Below are 16,979 nucleotides of genomic sequence, written 5' to 3' on the forward strand. Positions count from 1 at the left end.
TTTTCTGTTCAGATGCTGGATCATAATATTTAACAGTCACATACTTTATTAGCTAGGTTTTCTTGCAAGTTTGCAATCTTTTCGGTCTTTTCATCTACAGTCTCCTGAAGAATGTCTTTTTCTTTATCAATAACACCAATGGTCTTTTTCATTACATGAGCCTCTTCATCCTGTGAAGTCATCTTAAGGTGGAGTTTACCTATAAATGAAAAGAAATGTTTGTTACACAACATAAATTAGGATTAGGAAAAACAAAATTTAAGAACATGTACCTATTTTTTCCTCCAGTATTTTAACTTGTGCTTGGGCTGATTCAAGTTCAGTTCTTTTTAAGGAAAGTCGATGCTGATAATCATCAAGTGACTGCTGTAGCTGCTCATTTACCATCCTAGAATCAGTAGACAAAAACAAATGGTATTACATTTGGTAGAAATAATTTTTTTAAAGTGAAAGATCTTAAAAATATTTTTCTTATTTTTAAAGTTTTAAAATTTATTTTAAAGCACTTCCAGTATAATCAATGGCATTATATGTTATATACACATTATTCCTTTTTGTCTACCATTCTTTAAAATGGCTCCATTTTCCTAAAAATAATGTAGTGTAAATATCAAATTAATTGTATACTTTTTCCCTAGAGGCTTCCTGATAGTTTTAAAGTTCTTCTCAGTTTCCTAATATCAACCCTCTTTCTCTTAAAATCTATTTCTGATAGTCAACGCAAAGGAAAAATCCTGTTTTTATAGAATGGCCTGGCACTTCAAGATCCTGACCATCTTGATCAGTGAACTTTTAATTCTTCTTCCTATTTTGACTTTTTGATAGGTGGTCAACTGGAAGTCACAGTAAACAAGAAACAGGCATTTATTGTAGTGCAATGAGGATTTAAAACTAAAGACTGGTTTCAGGGAGCAAAACAAAGAACATACAGCAGAAATAAAGACAATTTCAGATGAATCTCTTACTGATCAGTAAGATTTTTTTTTTCAGAAGTAACAAGAATTTGCTTTCATGTCATCTAGGGTCTTTGGATGCTTATAGCCCTGGCCTAGGAATTCTTAGCCCTGCCTTGCTGGAAATACATGACTATTACCTTAGGCATACATTGGGAGCATCCACAGGTTCCTCTTAGGGTTTGTTTGAAGGTAAGATGGAAGATGATACCAAAGGTGGCTTAGCCTAACAAGGAGGAGGTTGGATTCTGAAACCACTAGTGAAATGGGACATCTCCCAGAGAAATGAAGACGTTTTACTTGCAATATTGAGATATTCTGAAATACAAAAGACATGACCCTGATTGATCTAACAGCAAATGAATGATGGATGACCTAGAGGCAGGGAGGAAATTCAAGGTGAGACTGACTTCTCTAGAATTTCACAACCAAATAGATCCAGGTCAGAAAGACACTAGGTTCAAGCAGTTTCACTTCATAAAATTATCTATAAAGTCCAGGTGACTCACTGTATTCAAGCTGTTTGTAAAAGCTACAGCTATTGCTCTGAAGGATATAGCTAGAGAGAGTGGAGAAAGAAGAAAGTGTATATTCATTGTATTGATACTTAATAAACAAAGGCTCATTATTCCTAGAACAGTTCTATAATCAGAATTATTATCTCAATTTTATAGAAGCAAATAACTAATAACTTGTCCGAAGTGGTAAAGCTATTAAGGCAAAGAAAATACGCAAATCCAGGTTATCATTGTTTTTCTACTACATCACATTGCCTTCTGTGAAGAACACAGAGTATCCTCTATGTGGAAGGGAAAATGTCTGTCAGTAAGCTGTATTGAATCCTTTCAAAAACAGAACAGCTCCCAGAGTTCCTAAAGAAGAACACTGAGTAGTTGGCAGTGCTTGAAATCCTAAGTAGAAATGTAAAAGATCTTTTTACATCTAAGTTCATTAGCAGGGTTAATTGCTGATGAAAGTAGGGTTGATAAACGAAGGCAGGATAACATCTTGATTGATTATATATATAAAGGAGGCCCTTAAGTGAGTCATAAAAATAGCTTTGCTTTTTCATGTTCTAATGTTGACAGGGAAGGGGATAAATGAGACTCTATATCGACCTTGGAGGTAACTTTCTGACAGAAGTATTGCTGCTAAGATAAAGGCCTCCTTAATGAAAGAATTGAGGTATAAAGTTCATAGGAAAGAATACTTGAGTGACTATTATTTTTTTTTTATCATCATGGTGTTTGGAAAGGAAAATCTGAGAATCTTTTGAGAACTAAGTTGCTGGGAAAATGAGCTAACTTCTTAGTTTCGAAAGTGCTATAAACAAAGCAAAGGGAAGTGATGACTTCCTACCAAAAGTGAAGCAATAAAACTTAACTTAGAATCAAAGCTCTAGTTCTCTACTTACCAGCCATGTGGATGGATAGGACCATTTATCTGAGATTCAAATTCCTCAGTTACATTACAGTACATGGAGATATACATGTTTTCATTTTAGGGGTCAAAAGTATTTACTTCCCTTCATGATAGAGTATATTTTAAGAAAGACAGCATCTTAAAGGGTCCTTTATTCATAAGAAGTGTTCAAGATCTAAAATGGAGCTGAAGCTCCATCTAAGAGAGGTAGGTTTTGGATTTTAATGGCATAGTAGAAAAAAGAGAGACTGAAATGGTACCCCTGTTTTATTTCAGATGTCTCCAAGAGTCTATAGTTATGACCCACCAGTAACTGAGAAAGGCTGCTATTAAGTATCATCTCTTGATGACCTAAGAGGGGAAAAGGGATCAGGACTGGTTTTTCTTTTACATTTCTGCGAAGGGATGATGATTTGTATCCAGTAGTCCTTCTAAGTCCAGCTCCATGAGCTCAGCTGCCCTCACTTAGGGCCCTGGCTCCTCTTCCTGTCTTGGTAGAAAAAAATGTTAGGCATGCCCAGAAGATAATTAGTGCAGGCACCCCAAGGAATCTATGAGCAGCCTTCTTTCTCTTATCTAAAATGGTTCTCAATTCTCTTTAACAAATAAATACTTCTCAAGGGAGACCAGTTATACTTGCTTTTCTGAATACACAAACACACCCTACTATAATAACTGATACCTATTACCATACAAATAACTCTAACTACAGCTTATGGGCTCTTTCCATGAAAATCTGCTAATGCTTTTTTTTTTTTTTGAATCCTGGATAAGTCATATAACTCTTTAGTTTTAAAGAAGACACACAGAATAACTAAAGACTAAGGTGAAATGCAAACAGACTGAGGGTATTTTCAGCTGCAGGAATCCAAATGTTTAGAGCCTCATGGCTAGCAATGGTGAGGATGAAGGCTATTGTCCTCTGTTGTTGCATCAAAAAACCAAAGATCCTCTATTTAGACAATTAGAGACTGTGCTTGATATAGAAAAGACTGCTTGGTGGCACTGAAATTTAATGAAAAATGCCTGACTCAGGAAGGGAAAGAGAAGATGGGCCTACCAGGTGGATGGAAAGAAGATATGCTTCATCTATCTGAGTTATCAGCTTCTTAAATGTCTTCATGTCAAGGGAAACAGAACTTGATGTGATTAAAGTGGCAGTAAGATCTTTATTAACCATATCACAAGTGGCATGAGGTTTGGATAAGATGACTTTATTTCCATAGAATTCTTGGTATTATATTTGTATTGGTTTCAGGATTTAGACTCGATAGCTTAATTCATGGTTCTACCAATGTATATTGACACAGAGAATATGACTGACACACTTTCCTTAGAGACAAGTCAGATTTGTCTGTCAGAGAAAAGCAAAGTTATAGAATCCTGCAATTCCCCCAGTTTATACAAGATAAAGAGAAAATTTCTCACAATCCTTCCCTATAACACAATGACTGAACTACTCCTAGGTGAGGGAAGAAGCAGACTGTAAGTAAGAGAAAATGGTATTAGTCCAGCAAAGAAAAAGCCAAAGGAGCTGCAGGGTAGGGGATCCAAGAGAAGGCTGAAAGCTCTGCCTTCTAAGACTGGAAAGGGCCTCCTGCAATGGAAGGAAAGGGGAGCTGTAGCTATAGCCTGAACGAAAAAGCAAAGTAGATTAAACGCAGATTCAACCAGCTGGACACAAAAGGGAAACAGGTATACTAGTAACTCTGGATGACAGAAATATACCATGCTATCTGTACTTTGGAGCTGAATATAGACATGAGCCAGAAGAAAAGAGGCCATTCCACTTAGGTAGCTCTCCTTCACAGCATGTATTAGAAGAAGGAAAAAAAAAAGGGAAAAAGAAGCTTCTACCTTACACCTTCCTAAATAGTATTCCTTAATTAAAAAGACACAACCAGTTCTTGGTATTATTACACTATTTGTTTTGATTTTCTGTAAGAAATGTTTCCTTAATCTGGTCTCTGTTCGCCAAGTTCATTGCCACTGTTTCAGTCTAGACACACTGTCTCCACTGTTTGCCATCAATCTCTTAAGACTCCAAATCCACCTTCTTATTTCTACCAGAGTTTACATCCTAAAAGGCATGCTACTCGTGTCACCCCCTTGGTTAAAAATTTGTTTGTTCTTCATGTTTATAAGGTAAAATCCAGACATTTTTGGTTATCATACCAAGTTCTTTATAACCTGACTCCAACCTGTAGATATAGCCTACTTTGGCCATATTGACCTTCTTACCATTTTTCAGATACATCACCTTTTTAGATTCTGTATATAAATATTCTGATTTTACATTTCTTTGAAAGAGGAACAAGAAGAGCAATGACACAGGTAGCAAAAAACTGTAATTTTCAGTAATTCAACACTATGGAGTACAAATGATCAAAAGTACAGGCATATCTTGGCAACATTGTAGGCTTGGTTCCAGACCATCACAGTAAAGTGAATACAGCAATAAAGCAAGTCACATGAATTTTCTGCTTTCTCAGGGCATATAAAAGTTATGCTTATACTATGCTGTAGTCTGTTAAGTGTTCAACAGTATTATGTCTAAAAAAATAATGTACATACCTTAACTAAAAAAACTTTATTTCTAAAAAAAGCCAACCATCATGAGCCTTCAGTGAGTTGTAGTAATAACGTGAAAGCTCACTGATCACGGGTCATCATAATAAACATGATTATAATGAAAAAGTTTGAAATACTGCGAGAATTACCAAAATGTGACACAGAGGCACAAAGTGAGCAAATGCTGTTGGAAAAATGGCACAATAAACTTGCTTGATGCAAGACTGCCACAAACCTTCAATTTGTAAAAAAAAAATACAATATCTACAAAGAGCCAATAAATTGAAGCACAATAAAACAAAGTATGTCTGCATCTGTTAGGGGGATTTTTGAAGGAAGTAGGTACAAAAATTTGCCTGCAATCATATCAATCTATGAAAGTCTTTAAAAAAAGTAAGACATTCAAAACCTACCCAGATTCACTCAGTGAGTAAGAACCTCCAGAGATCAGTCCTTAAATCCATACTCTACTGCCGCAAGGCCAACTTTGGGAACTACTGCTTTTCAAAACCCTAGTCCAAAATGCCACCATTATGAACCTTATCTAGCCACAAGCTCATTCCCAGAAGTGAAATAACAAAACTTTCGATAAACTTACCTAAGTGAGTTCATCTCTGTTTTCTGATGAGATGAGTCACCAGCCACATAGCTAAGTTTTTGAGCTTGGAGTTTTGTTTTTTTCTCTAAAGACTCTATTGTTTCTTTCATTATTAACATTTTAGACTTTAATTCACATTTTTCGTTTTCAAGCTATAATTTAAATTAAAAAAATTAATAGGTATATGTCTTAGTTTCTTTTCCTTAAGCACTCTAGTAATATTTCTGGAAGAAAACTAAGGAAATAAATTATATTTATTTAAGAATACTTTAAAAGTTATCTGTTTTAGGTTACAGATGTCAGAACAGGCAAACACATTGACCTCTCCTCTTCAATATCATTCAATACCAAATACTGAAATCAAAGAAAAGATACAAACAAACAAAAAGGCAAGAAAAGAAGAAGAGAATATATCCATAACAGCAATGAAACAGGAAGGAAAACCATAGCAGACCAAATTTTTGAGAAAATTTTTTTTTAAAAAGTAGATTAGGACTGAGTTGAAGAAAAATCAGAGAAAATACTGTAACCTGAACACAAAATAGACAAGACTTATAAAGGATATAAAGGATCTATAACATTTTCTGATGGGCATAAAACATAACCTGACAATGTAAAGACGGCACCATGTTTCTGAATGGGAACACAATGTTGGAAATGGATTAAAATATCCTGAAATAATTATAAATTCAATGAAATTTAAGTAAGAATCCTAACAAAACCATTTTAAAATAAAATGGGTGACTTAGATTTCATTCTAAAATTTATTTAGAAGAAAAGAAAGTTAAGAAAAAACAGGAAAAAGTTTGGGGGAAAAGAATGCAGCTAGACTTGCTTTATGAGATATCAAAATAAACTAGAGAGCTATATAATTAAAACAGTATGGATTTCACAGAGCTACAGACAAGCATATCACAAATGTAAATTTTGAAAAGGCAGCATTTCTAAAAATAGAGTTGGCATAGCTACTCATTGGAGACAAAAAAATTAGCTAAATTTCTTTTACTTTACATACAAAAATAAATTCTATATGGAATAATGATCTACAAATAAAATCAAAACCAAAACATATTAGTGATAAATTTAAGTCTTCCAGTTAAAACTATAGACTGATCACATACATTTTTTTCTCCCTTTCCTCTGGAAAAAGTGCTAAAACAATAGTAAAGAAATAAGAAAGTTATATACTCACAAGGACATGGAGAATAAGACAGAAAACAGGGTGAATGAGTGACTTCAACAACTTGTGAAAGACAAAGTAGACAGAATAGTAGCTCAGAGTGGAAGAACTATATACACTCTAGTCCTAGGTTCAGTGCCATCTGAGGCCAGTTAATTCTTCGCTGTGGGGGGCTGTCCTGTGCATTGTGCACTGTGCATTGTAGGATATTTAACAGGATCTCTGGCCTCTGCTTACCAGATACAGGAAGTACTTTCTCCCCTACTTGTGACAATCAAAAATTCTCCAGATATTGTCAAATACCTCTTAGGAGGCAGAACTGACCCCAGTCAAGACTCACTGATCTAAAATGACCACAGGAGGGAATACCAATGAGCAGCTGACTTACCCTGAAGAAGCTCAACACATGGAGGGACAAAGTGGTGGTGTGGGGTCACGGGCAGACTTGAACAAGATTGGCTGAAAGTCTATATATTGGGACTCTCACACCCTAGATATCTCTTTATAGAAAGTTCTCTTGAAAATCAAATATATATATAAAATATCAGTAGAATGGCTAAAAAATAAAGTTGAAGAAATCTCCCAGAAAGTAGAAGAAAAAGTCAAACAGAAAATAAAGGAGAAAGGATAAGAATCTCAGACTTCTTTAGGCAATCTAAAATCAACTAGTAAAAGTTCCAGAGAGAGAGAGGGAAAAAAAAAGAGTAAATTACGAAAGAAACTGAAAACACAAGATGAAGAGAAAATCCTAAAAATTTTCAGAAATAAAAACATGTTTCAAAGGACTTGGAAACTGAACAGCTTCAGGTACCTCAAAGAAAGTTGAAAGACCAATGGAGGACAGTATTCAAAATTTTTAGTGAAAGCAATTTTCTAATCTAGATTTCTATATACCTAACTCAAATCATAAATCAAGTATGGAAGTTGAATAAAGACATTTTCAGACAAGTAGAGTACCAGAAAAATTTCCTCCCATGTATTCTTTTTAGGAAACTGCTGGAGAGATGCTATACCAAATGAACGAACAAATCAAGAAGAAGACGTGAGATTCAACACAGGAGAGGGGGTCAGGGACAGTCTTATGAGGACAGTGATGGAGAGACACAGTCTACAATGGAGCAAGAAGATGGAAAGGTCAGGAAGGGAGGTCTTCAGGGAGGGAAAAAACCAGAACTGATGGGTTTGAAAACTCAAAAAATACTGAAAGGCATGGGGCAGAGTGGAGTTCTTGATGAAAATTGGTGATGAAAACCAGAAAAGTAACAGAAAACAAAAATGAAACAGAACAAAAGCAATTATTAACTCCAGGAAAAAGATCTACAAGAAAAAAGGCGAGAGCAGTACTGTCCCAGTTGGCTGAACCATGAACCACGAGAAGTCATGCTAACATAAACTGCAACCACTAAAGTAAGCAAAATGTGTAATTAAATTATGTTGAAGTAATGGGAGAAGGAAAAGGGGAGTTCTAAGCCATCATTTACAGTCGTGGAAATTCACTAAGTAACCTTAAATAAAGTAAGACTATGCAGCACAAGCACATTATTTAGAAACTGGGAGGTAAACACCAGGAAAAGAGTTGAAAGAGTTATGGATGGTAATTTGGGGGATAGGGAGGTGGGAAAGTAAACTTTTTTTTTTGCATTAAAAATCTTTCAGAATTCTTGTACAAACAAGAGTACGTGTACAGTATAAAGAATAAAAACATGAACATTTGGGTTCCCATCACCTGGCTTAAAAATGAAAAACCCTTGAAACTTGAGAGCAGTCTCCAGTCACATCCCCCAACCCCTGCCCACAGTATAGAGTCTTGTGTTTCTCATTTCTTGCCTTTTTTTTTTTTTTAAATGGAGGTACTAGGGATTGAACCTAGGACCTCTTGTATGCTAAGCATGTGCTCGACCACTGAGCTATTTCCCTCCCCGCTCTCATTTCTTGCTTTTCCTTAGCACACCACACTTGTATTAATCTCCAAACAATATACAGTTTATAAAGAAATTCCTGACTCTGGTTTCTCCGTTAGTATTAATTACAACACAAGCCACTGGCGTCAAACATACCTACTCATAAGGGACAGTTATTTATTTTTGAGAATGTGTGCAAACATAATTCACATACCTATTTTTGTCGGGTGAATATCCAGACGATGTATAACAGATTTGTTACATAACAAAACAATTTTCATGTACATGGAGAAAATACTCAATTTTCCTAATGGGCTCACGTATTATATAGTTCATATACCTAAGATACTCTTCTATTTTAAAATAGTGAATTAAATTTGTTGGGAGACCAAAGATTCCCTAATAGAAACAAAATGGACTACCTCTGTTTTGATCAGCTTAATCCAATGACATATCCCCAAAAAAGTAAAGCCATCTTTTCCCACCCATATCACATGTCTGCCTGTTTGGGAAAGGGCTATGAAACCTAAGGGGAGTTACTGGCTTACTGAAGAATCACTGCATGCTTACTTCAACATATTTGTAAGATTCATGCAGGTTGATGTTTGAAGCTATTGTTCATTCATTTTTACTGCTCTGTAACACTCCATTAAGTTAAACCATTGTTTATCTATTTTCCCCATGTAGATTGTTTTTCATTTTCTTCCAGAGAGTAAAGTTTAGGTTTTTGTGAGCCTTATGGTCCTGTTGTCACTACTCCACTACAACATAAAAACAGCCACAGGCAATGTATAAACAAATGAGCATGGCTGTGTTCCAATAAAAATTTTACTACAAAAACAGACTGGAGGTTAGATTTGGTCTGGGGGCCGTAGTTTATTGACTTCAATCCAGGGTATATCTCTAGAAATGGATTTGCTGGCTAATGGGGTATGCCTTTGCTAACCTAGAACAATGCCACATTCTCTCAAGGAGGTACCAGTTTGCACTCCCAGAAGCTAAACTTGCTCGCTATAATATTTGTTATAACTTGTTAATTTCTGATGACCTGATGGATATGAAATGATTTTGCTGTGGTTTTAATTGGTATTTCCCCTATTATTGAGGTAGAATATCTTTTTACGTTAACCATTTATAATGTCTTCTGCCAGGAAGTGTCAATTCATATCTTCTGCTGAGTTTTTTTAGGTTAAATGTATACGTAGCAAGTTGTTCTCTCAATTAGTGCTTGTCCTTTCAATTTATGGCTATTTGATAAACAAAGATGTTCTTGTCAATGTGATCCTATTTATCTGTTTTCTTTAAAGAAATAAACTTATTTGTGTCTTGTTTAGGATCACACATTCTGGCACCAGACACCTGCTAGCTTGAGCAAGCTTCCCCTCTGCCTCAGTTTCCTTATCTGTGAAATGGGGCTAATACTAACGTTTACTTCACATGATTGTTGTTAGAATTAAAATTATATATGTGAAAAATATATATGTATGTGTGTATATTTATATAAAATGTTAAGAAAAGTACCTGACACATAGTAAATGCTCTATAAACAATTGCTATTATTATTACTTCTCTAAGGTCAAAAAGATTTTTTTCCTGTATTTTCTTTTAAAATTTGTAGTTATTTCTTGAACATTCAAGACTGCAAGTAACATTGAACTAGTTTTTGAGTATGGTATATCTGACGTGGGATCCAATTCCTTTTTCATATACATATATATGAACAGGCAATGGTCCCAGAAACAATTACTGAATAATCCTCTCTTTCCCCTCATTGATCTGAGTCTTTTATAGATCAAATTTCCGTAATTTGCAGGTTTTTCTCTACTGGGTTTTCTCTCTCTCAATCCCTGAGCACTACCACTCTTATCTTAATCACTGACTCCAGAGCCTTCAATATCTAGTAGAACAAGTTCCACACCATGTTCTTTAAAATTTCTTTGTGACTCTTGGCTCAGCTTCCACGTACATTTTAAAATCTATTGTCAATTTTAACACACCCCACACACCCACACACACCTCGCCTTCTTGGGATTTCAGCTGAAACTCTATCAATTGTGCAGATTAATTTGGGGAGAATTCACTTTCTTTCTATAAACATGTCACCTTTTAAATAAACCTGATATATTGCTCCACTTATTTAGATCTTCCTTAATGTCTCTTAATAAGGCTGCATAATGTTTTCCATTAAGATCCTACAAAACTATACATAGGTATCTGGTATTGTTTATCATTATGAAAAGGACATGGATTTTATTTATCTTACTTGAGACTTGTCACACTACTGGAATTCACTGTGCATTCTGAATTAGAGGATTCCTGTGCTTTTATAATACCTAGAAAAGTATCAGTTATTATGTCTTCAAATACTGACTCTCCCACATGCTATTATAGTCTCCTAAAATTTTGACTAAATAAATGTTGGACCTTCTCCCTTTTTCTCTAAAGCTTTAACTTATTTTGTATTCTCTATCTCCTAGTCTCTTTCCATTGACTTCTAGTACCTCAGATAAATTTTCCCATTCATTAATTCTTGTTCTCAGCTTTCTAGGCAGGCTGGAGTGACAGGGACCCTTCTAACCTATTGAAATAACTAAAAATTTGGGCAAAATACATGAAATGATTTTCAAGACACTGGGCATCAGGCAATGATGGATAGTGATCCCTGAGAGACAGGAAACAAAGGAGATGAGCCCTATGATTGTTCTAGCCTACTGTCTGAAGGATTTCCAGACTGTGGCACAGGGAAAGGAACCCAGCTGAACCTGGTGGTTCCTGTAAGTTCATAATAAGAGAGGCAAGGGAGGCCAAGGCAGTTAGAGTTTGCTGGGCAGATACTGGAGGAGAGCTGCACAGAGTAAGAGCTCCAGAGTTTTGTAAAGGGTGCCCCTCGATCCTTCAGCTGAGTAGAGCTCAGTTCCTAGAAAGCAATCCAAGGCCAGGGAAAGAATCATCAAAGAATTAGAGGGAACAATACTGAGAGCTCATGTAGGGCCAGAAATAGTTTCTGTTCCCATCAGTCATTTGAAAACCTCATAATTCATAGGGCAATAGGTAGTGTACTCAAAAAGATGTAGTCTTAGTAGTAAAACAAAATTAGTCCAAACTAAATGCTACTCTGGTCCCACCTAATGAAGCTTAAAAGCAAAACTGAAAAGGATCAAGCTACTTCTATCTGACTTAACTATATCCCAGAACAAAGAGTGTTTCTAGGAATACAAGCTCTCCAGCAACCAAGAAAATAAAATTCACAATGTCTAACATCCAATCTAAAGTTACCAGGCATGCAAAAAAGCAGGAAAATACAAATTAAGAGAAAGAGGGAAAAAAAAAATCAACTGACCCAAAACTAATAGAAGTAGTAGACAAATAAAACCAGTGACAATACAGAAAAGGAAACGAGCCATAACAAAACACAGAGAGAAAACAGACTAGCAGAACACATGTGAATTTGTTAAAAAACCCTCTCTCTAGTGAGAGCAATAAAAGGAGTAAAAATGAATTTCGCTTTTTACTCTAGTCTGTATTATAAGATTTTTAAAACAAGAACAAAACAACATAATCATAGCTAACACCTATTGAGTGCTTATGATATGCCAGTGACTCTTCTAAGTTCTTGACATGTATTAACTTGTTTAATTTTCACAAAACCTCTAAGAAGTATTAGCATCATTCCTATTTTACAAATAAATTAAGGGACAGAAAGTTTAAGAAACTTGCTTACAGATAGCAGGTGACAGATTTAAACCCAAGTAATCAACCTTCAGAGTATACACTCCTCATCACTGTTACACAGTTTCTCTAACATATTATTTTGTAACTTTAAAAACATACAGTACACTAAAACTACAATTAGTCATTCATACAACAAAATACATCCCAAATCCAGTTTCATAAATTACCTGGTGATTAACACATGTCAAATGTTCTATAGTTTTCTCTAATTCTGATTTTCCAAAAATACTCATTTCCTGGAGATGCTGTAAGAGAATTTCATAGATGTTCATTCACATCAGATAATAAAACAAAATTACCACAATAAGCAATGCAAGCCTATGGTACTATTTCATTTGTCTTTTTATAACCCAAAAATGTTTAAGAAAGAAAATTATTAGAAATTTTACAAAATAATGCTTTGGGTTGAAAACAAAAACACAAGAGGTTCTTATCTTTTACACTCTACCTCCAAGTGTGACTTTAATAGAAGACACAGATTGGCACGGATCTGTAAAGATTTATACAGATCAATCCATTAACACAATTATAAAGGGAAAAACCCATCAGGTTAAGTAAGCTCAGGAGTATGCCTTCATGAGAGGAGATGTAAGAGGAACAGAGTGTAAACAAAGAACAGATGGGATCGGAAAGACACAGAAAACAAAATATTACAGGGCAATGCAACAGATTAGAGTTTTAAGAATAAGCTGGTCAACAGTGTAAACACAAAAGGTTTTTCTTGGTTATTTTACCTGGTCCAACTCTTGCTGATGCTAAGTCTAGGACAAGTGATATGTTGGTATTCCCCATAATTTTTCTTTTTTTTTTTTAATTTATTTTTGTCTGGGAATTTTTCTAGTGCAAATTCTTACTTCCATCCATGTTATCCATTAAAAATAAGTAAATAAAGACATCTGATGTTTGGATTATATATTTTGTTGAAAAGGTCATTGTGCTGTATGCATTTTTTTCATTTACTAAATCATCCAACCAGTATTAAGTACATACTATATACCAAGCACCAAGCAAGGTGATAGAAATACAGTTGTGAGTAAAATGGGTAAAGTCTCTGATGTCACCAACATTACAGTCTAGTAGAAAAGACAAACTTTAAACAAGATATTAAAATAAACTCCGTTAACATTCTGCTAGGAAAAGATGTTTAACCTGGCTCTAAAGGATGAATGGGAATTAGCCAGGTGAGGGGATTGGAAGGGGTGAAGGATTTTTTCAACAGCCTATGAAGAAAGTTGAGGGCAAGAAAAAGTCCATTAAACCTGGAGTTGAGAAAATGAGAGGTAGGGAATAAGGAAAGATGAGCTTGGGGAAAAGAAGCTACACCTTTAAGTAGGCAAGGGTCAGTCATCGAAGTCCCTGAAAATAGTTAATGAATTTTAAATAGGAAGTGATGTGATCAAATTTATATCTTTGAAAGATGACTCTGACTTCAGTGTGAAATACAGATTTGAGAGGGCACTAACATACTAGTGCAGCTGCGAAGAGTGGCCAGAACAGGATGGTGGCAGGGCAATGGAAACAAGTAGACTGATTCAAGAGAAACCAATGTGAGCTCAGGAACCAGATTCTTTGTGACTTCATTAGTTAGGTAATCTTGGGCAAATTATTATTATCATTTTTAAAATTTTTTTTATTTTTATTAAGGTATAGTTGATTCATAATATAAGTTTTAGGAATACAACATAGTCATTCAAAATTTTTAAAGGTTAACTCCATTTATAGTTACATATAAAATATTGGCTATGGTCCCTGTGCTGTACAATGTATCACTGTAGCTTATTTATACATAGCAGTTTGTTCCTCTTAACCTCCTACCCGTCTTGTTCCACCCGCCTTCCCTCTCCCCACTGGTAACCACTACTTTGTTTTCTATGAGTCTGATTCTTTTTTGTTATATTCACTAGTTTGTTTTACTTTTTACATTCCACATATAAGTGCTACCATACAGTATTTGTCTTCTTCTGACTTATCTAACAAGTATAATACCCTCCAAATCCATCCATATTGTTGCAAATGGCAATCTTTTTCTTTCTTTTGGCTGAGTGGTACTCTATTATTTTATATATATATATATACACACCCCATCTTCTTTACCCAGTCATCTGCTGATGGACACTTAGGTTGCTTCTATATCTTGGCAATTGTAAATAATGCTGCCATGAACATCAAGGTACATATATCTTTTCAAATTAGTGTTTTCATTTTCTTTAGATACATATTCAGGAGTAGAATTGCTGGATCATACAGTAATTCTATTTTTAGTTTTTGAGGAACTGCCATTATTGTTTTCCATAGTGGCTGCACCAATTTACATTCCCACCAACAGTGTGCAAGTGTTTCCTTTTCTCTACATACTCGCCAACATTTGTTATTTGTGGTCTTTTTGATGATGGCCATTCTGACAGGAGTGAGGTGATATCTCATTGTGGTTCTGATCTGCACTTCTCTATGATTAGTGATACTGAACATCTTTTCATGTGTCTGCTGGCTGGGCAAATTATTTGAACTTACTGTAACTCAGAGACCACTTCTGTAACATGACCCAACTGAAAAGGTAATTGTGAAGATTTATTGAGATAGCCTTGTAAAAAGCACTTAGAACAGAGCTTTCCACATGGAAAGGGCTTAATAAATGTTAACTATTATTTAAGACATAGCATCACTGGGACTTTGTGACTAATTGAGAGATAGGAGCTTTTAGGGAGAGAGAAGTCAGTGATGATGCCTGGGTCCAATGGCTGGGTGGAGAGTGGAACAACAGGAAGCTACTAGAGACTTGAAGACTGAAAGAATTAGTTCAGTTTTCAAGTGAAAGATCTACTGTAAACTCATAAATCCTGCATCCTATAATCCAGAAAGATCATCTGGTAATACAAATGTCACTTTATCTGAGTTTTCAGTAGTACTACATTTTTAAATCCTATTTTTACATTCCTTAGTCATTTCAACAGATATGGAAAAGGACAAATCAGTAGCTTGTATTAAAAGCTGCCATATTGTGCAGAAGTTTTCCATTTGGTAATTTTAACACTTATTTTAGGAAGGCAGTATTCCAAAAGATCCCAATTAAAAGTATTCTGTTGAGGTAAAACTTTAACTAAAAATTTATGACATAAAGATTACCTTTATAATACTTAAATGTTCTTATTCTTAACCTTAGCTACTAATTTCTAAGCATTTATTCAATAATAGTTATTGGAAGTAAACTATGGACTTCATAATAGTAACAATAATAGTTAATATTGAGTTCTTAAAACGTACTGAGCACTGTTAAGTGCTTTATGTATATTAACATTTTTTGGAGTTATAGTATATTGCCCCTAGATATCGCATCAAAACCATAAGCAACAAACACAACATTGTAAAATGACTGTAACTCAATAACAAATGTTAACAGAAGAAGAAAATAGATAAATTAGAGTTCGTCAAAATTAAAAATTTCTGTGCTTCAAAGGACAATACTAAGAAAATGAAAAATGGGGAAAGTATTTGCAAATCATATATCTGATAAAGGATCTGTATTGAGAATATATACAGTATTCTTACAACTCAATGATAATGACAAATAACTCAGTTTAAAAATGGGCAAAGGATCTAAATAAACATTTCTCTAAAGAAGAGACACAAACGGCCAAATAAGCACATGAAAATAAGCACATTAGCCGTTGGGGAAATGCAAATCAAAACCGCAATAGATACTGCTTCACACCCACCAGCATGATGGTAATAAAAACCAGAGATAATAATAAGTATTGGTGAGGATGCGGAGAAATCAGAACTCTTACACACTGATGGCAGGGATATAAATGGTAGTCACTTTGGAAAACAGCCTGGCAGGTGCCCAATGGTTAGTTATAGTTATCACATGACTCTAGACACATACCCAAGATAAATGAAAACATAAATCCACATAAAAAATTGTACACAAATGTCCATATCACCATTTTCCATAATAGCCAAAAGTGGAAACCACCCCAATGATAAATAAATGTTGTCTGTCCATACAATGGAATATCATTCCACAATAAAAATGAATAAAGTATTGACACATATTACATAATGGATGAACCTTGAAAATGTTATGCTAAGCTAGAGAAGCCAGACATAAAAATACATACTGAATGATTCAATTTATATGAAATGTTCAGAGTAGGCAAATGTGGAGAGACAGAGAGTAGCCTAGTGGTCGCCCAGGCCTGAGGGGGATGGGGGGAATGAAGGGTGGCTGCTAACGGGTACAGGCTTTCTTCCTGAGGTAATGAAAATGCTCTGAAAGTGACTGTGCTGATGGTTGAACAAATCTTTGCATATACTAAAACCCAATGAATTGTACATTTTAAAATGGATGAATTACATGGTATCTCAAGGAAGTTTTTTTTACAAAGAAAGATAATGTCCCTCCACATGAGGGCCTTCCTATTGAGACTGGAGGTTGGTCCTTTTCTATAAAGAACCAGATAATAAATATCTTAGGCTTTGTGGCCCATACAGTTTTTGTTGCAATTACTTAACTCTGCCACTACAGCACAAAAGAAGCTACATAAAACACACAAACAAATGAGAAGGCCAATAACATTAACCAATGATGAAATTGGAATTTCATAACTTAGATGTGTCATGAA

At 35.0% G+C, this 16,979-nt stretch overlaps 1 protein-coding gene across 3 annotated transcripts in view; it reads right to left on the reverse strand.

Annotated features, from left to right (window-relative positions):
* The window catches only part of CEP135 (centrosomal protein 135), a 62,103-nt gene that overhangs the window by 16,604 nt on the left and 28,520 nt on the right, over positions 1-16,979 (reverse strand). For all 3 annotated transcript variants that reach the window (XM_064486417.1, XM_031434254.2, XM_010983064.3), the window contains 4 exons: positions 12,525-12,602; positions 5,545-5,696; positions 273-388; positions 45-199 (listed from right to left, as the gene is read on the reverse strand). In XM_064486417.1, the coding sequence (XP_064342487.1) occupies positions 45-199; positions 273-388; positions 5,545-5,696; positions 12,525-12,602 (501 nt within the window). The remainder of the gene's footprint in view (positions 1-44; positions 200-272; positions 389-5,544; positions 5,697-12,524; positions 12,603-16,979) is intronic.

This window comes from Camelus dromedarius, chromosome 1, assembly GCF_036321535.1.
Source record: "Camelus dromedarius isolate mCamDro1 chromosome 1, mCamDro1.pat, whole genome shotgun sequence".
Lineage (NCBI taxonomy): Eukaryota > Metazoa > Chordata > Mammalia > Artiodactyla > Camelidae > Camelus > Camelus dromedarius.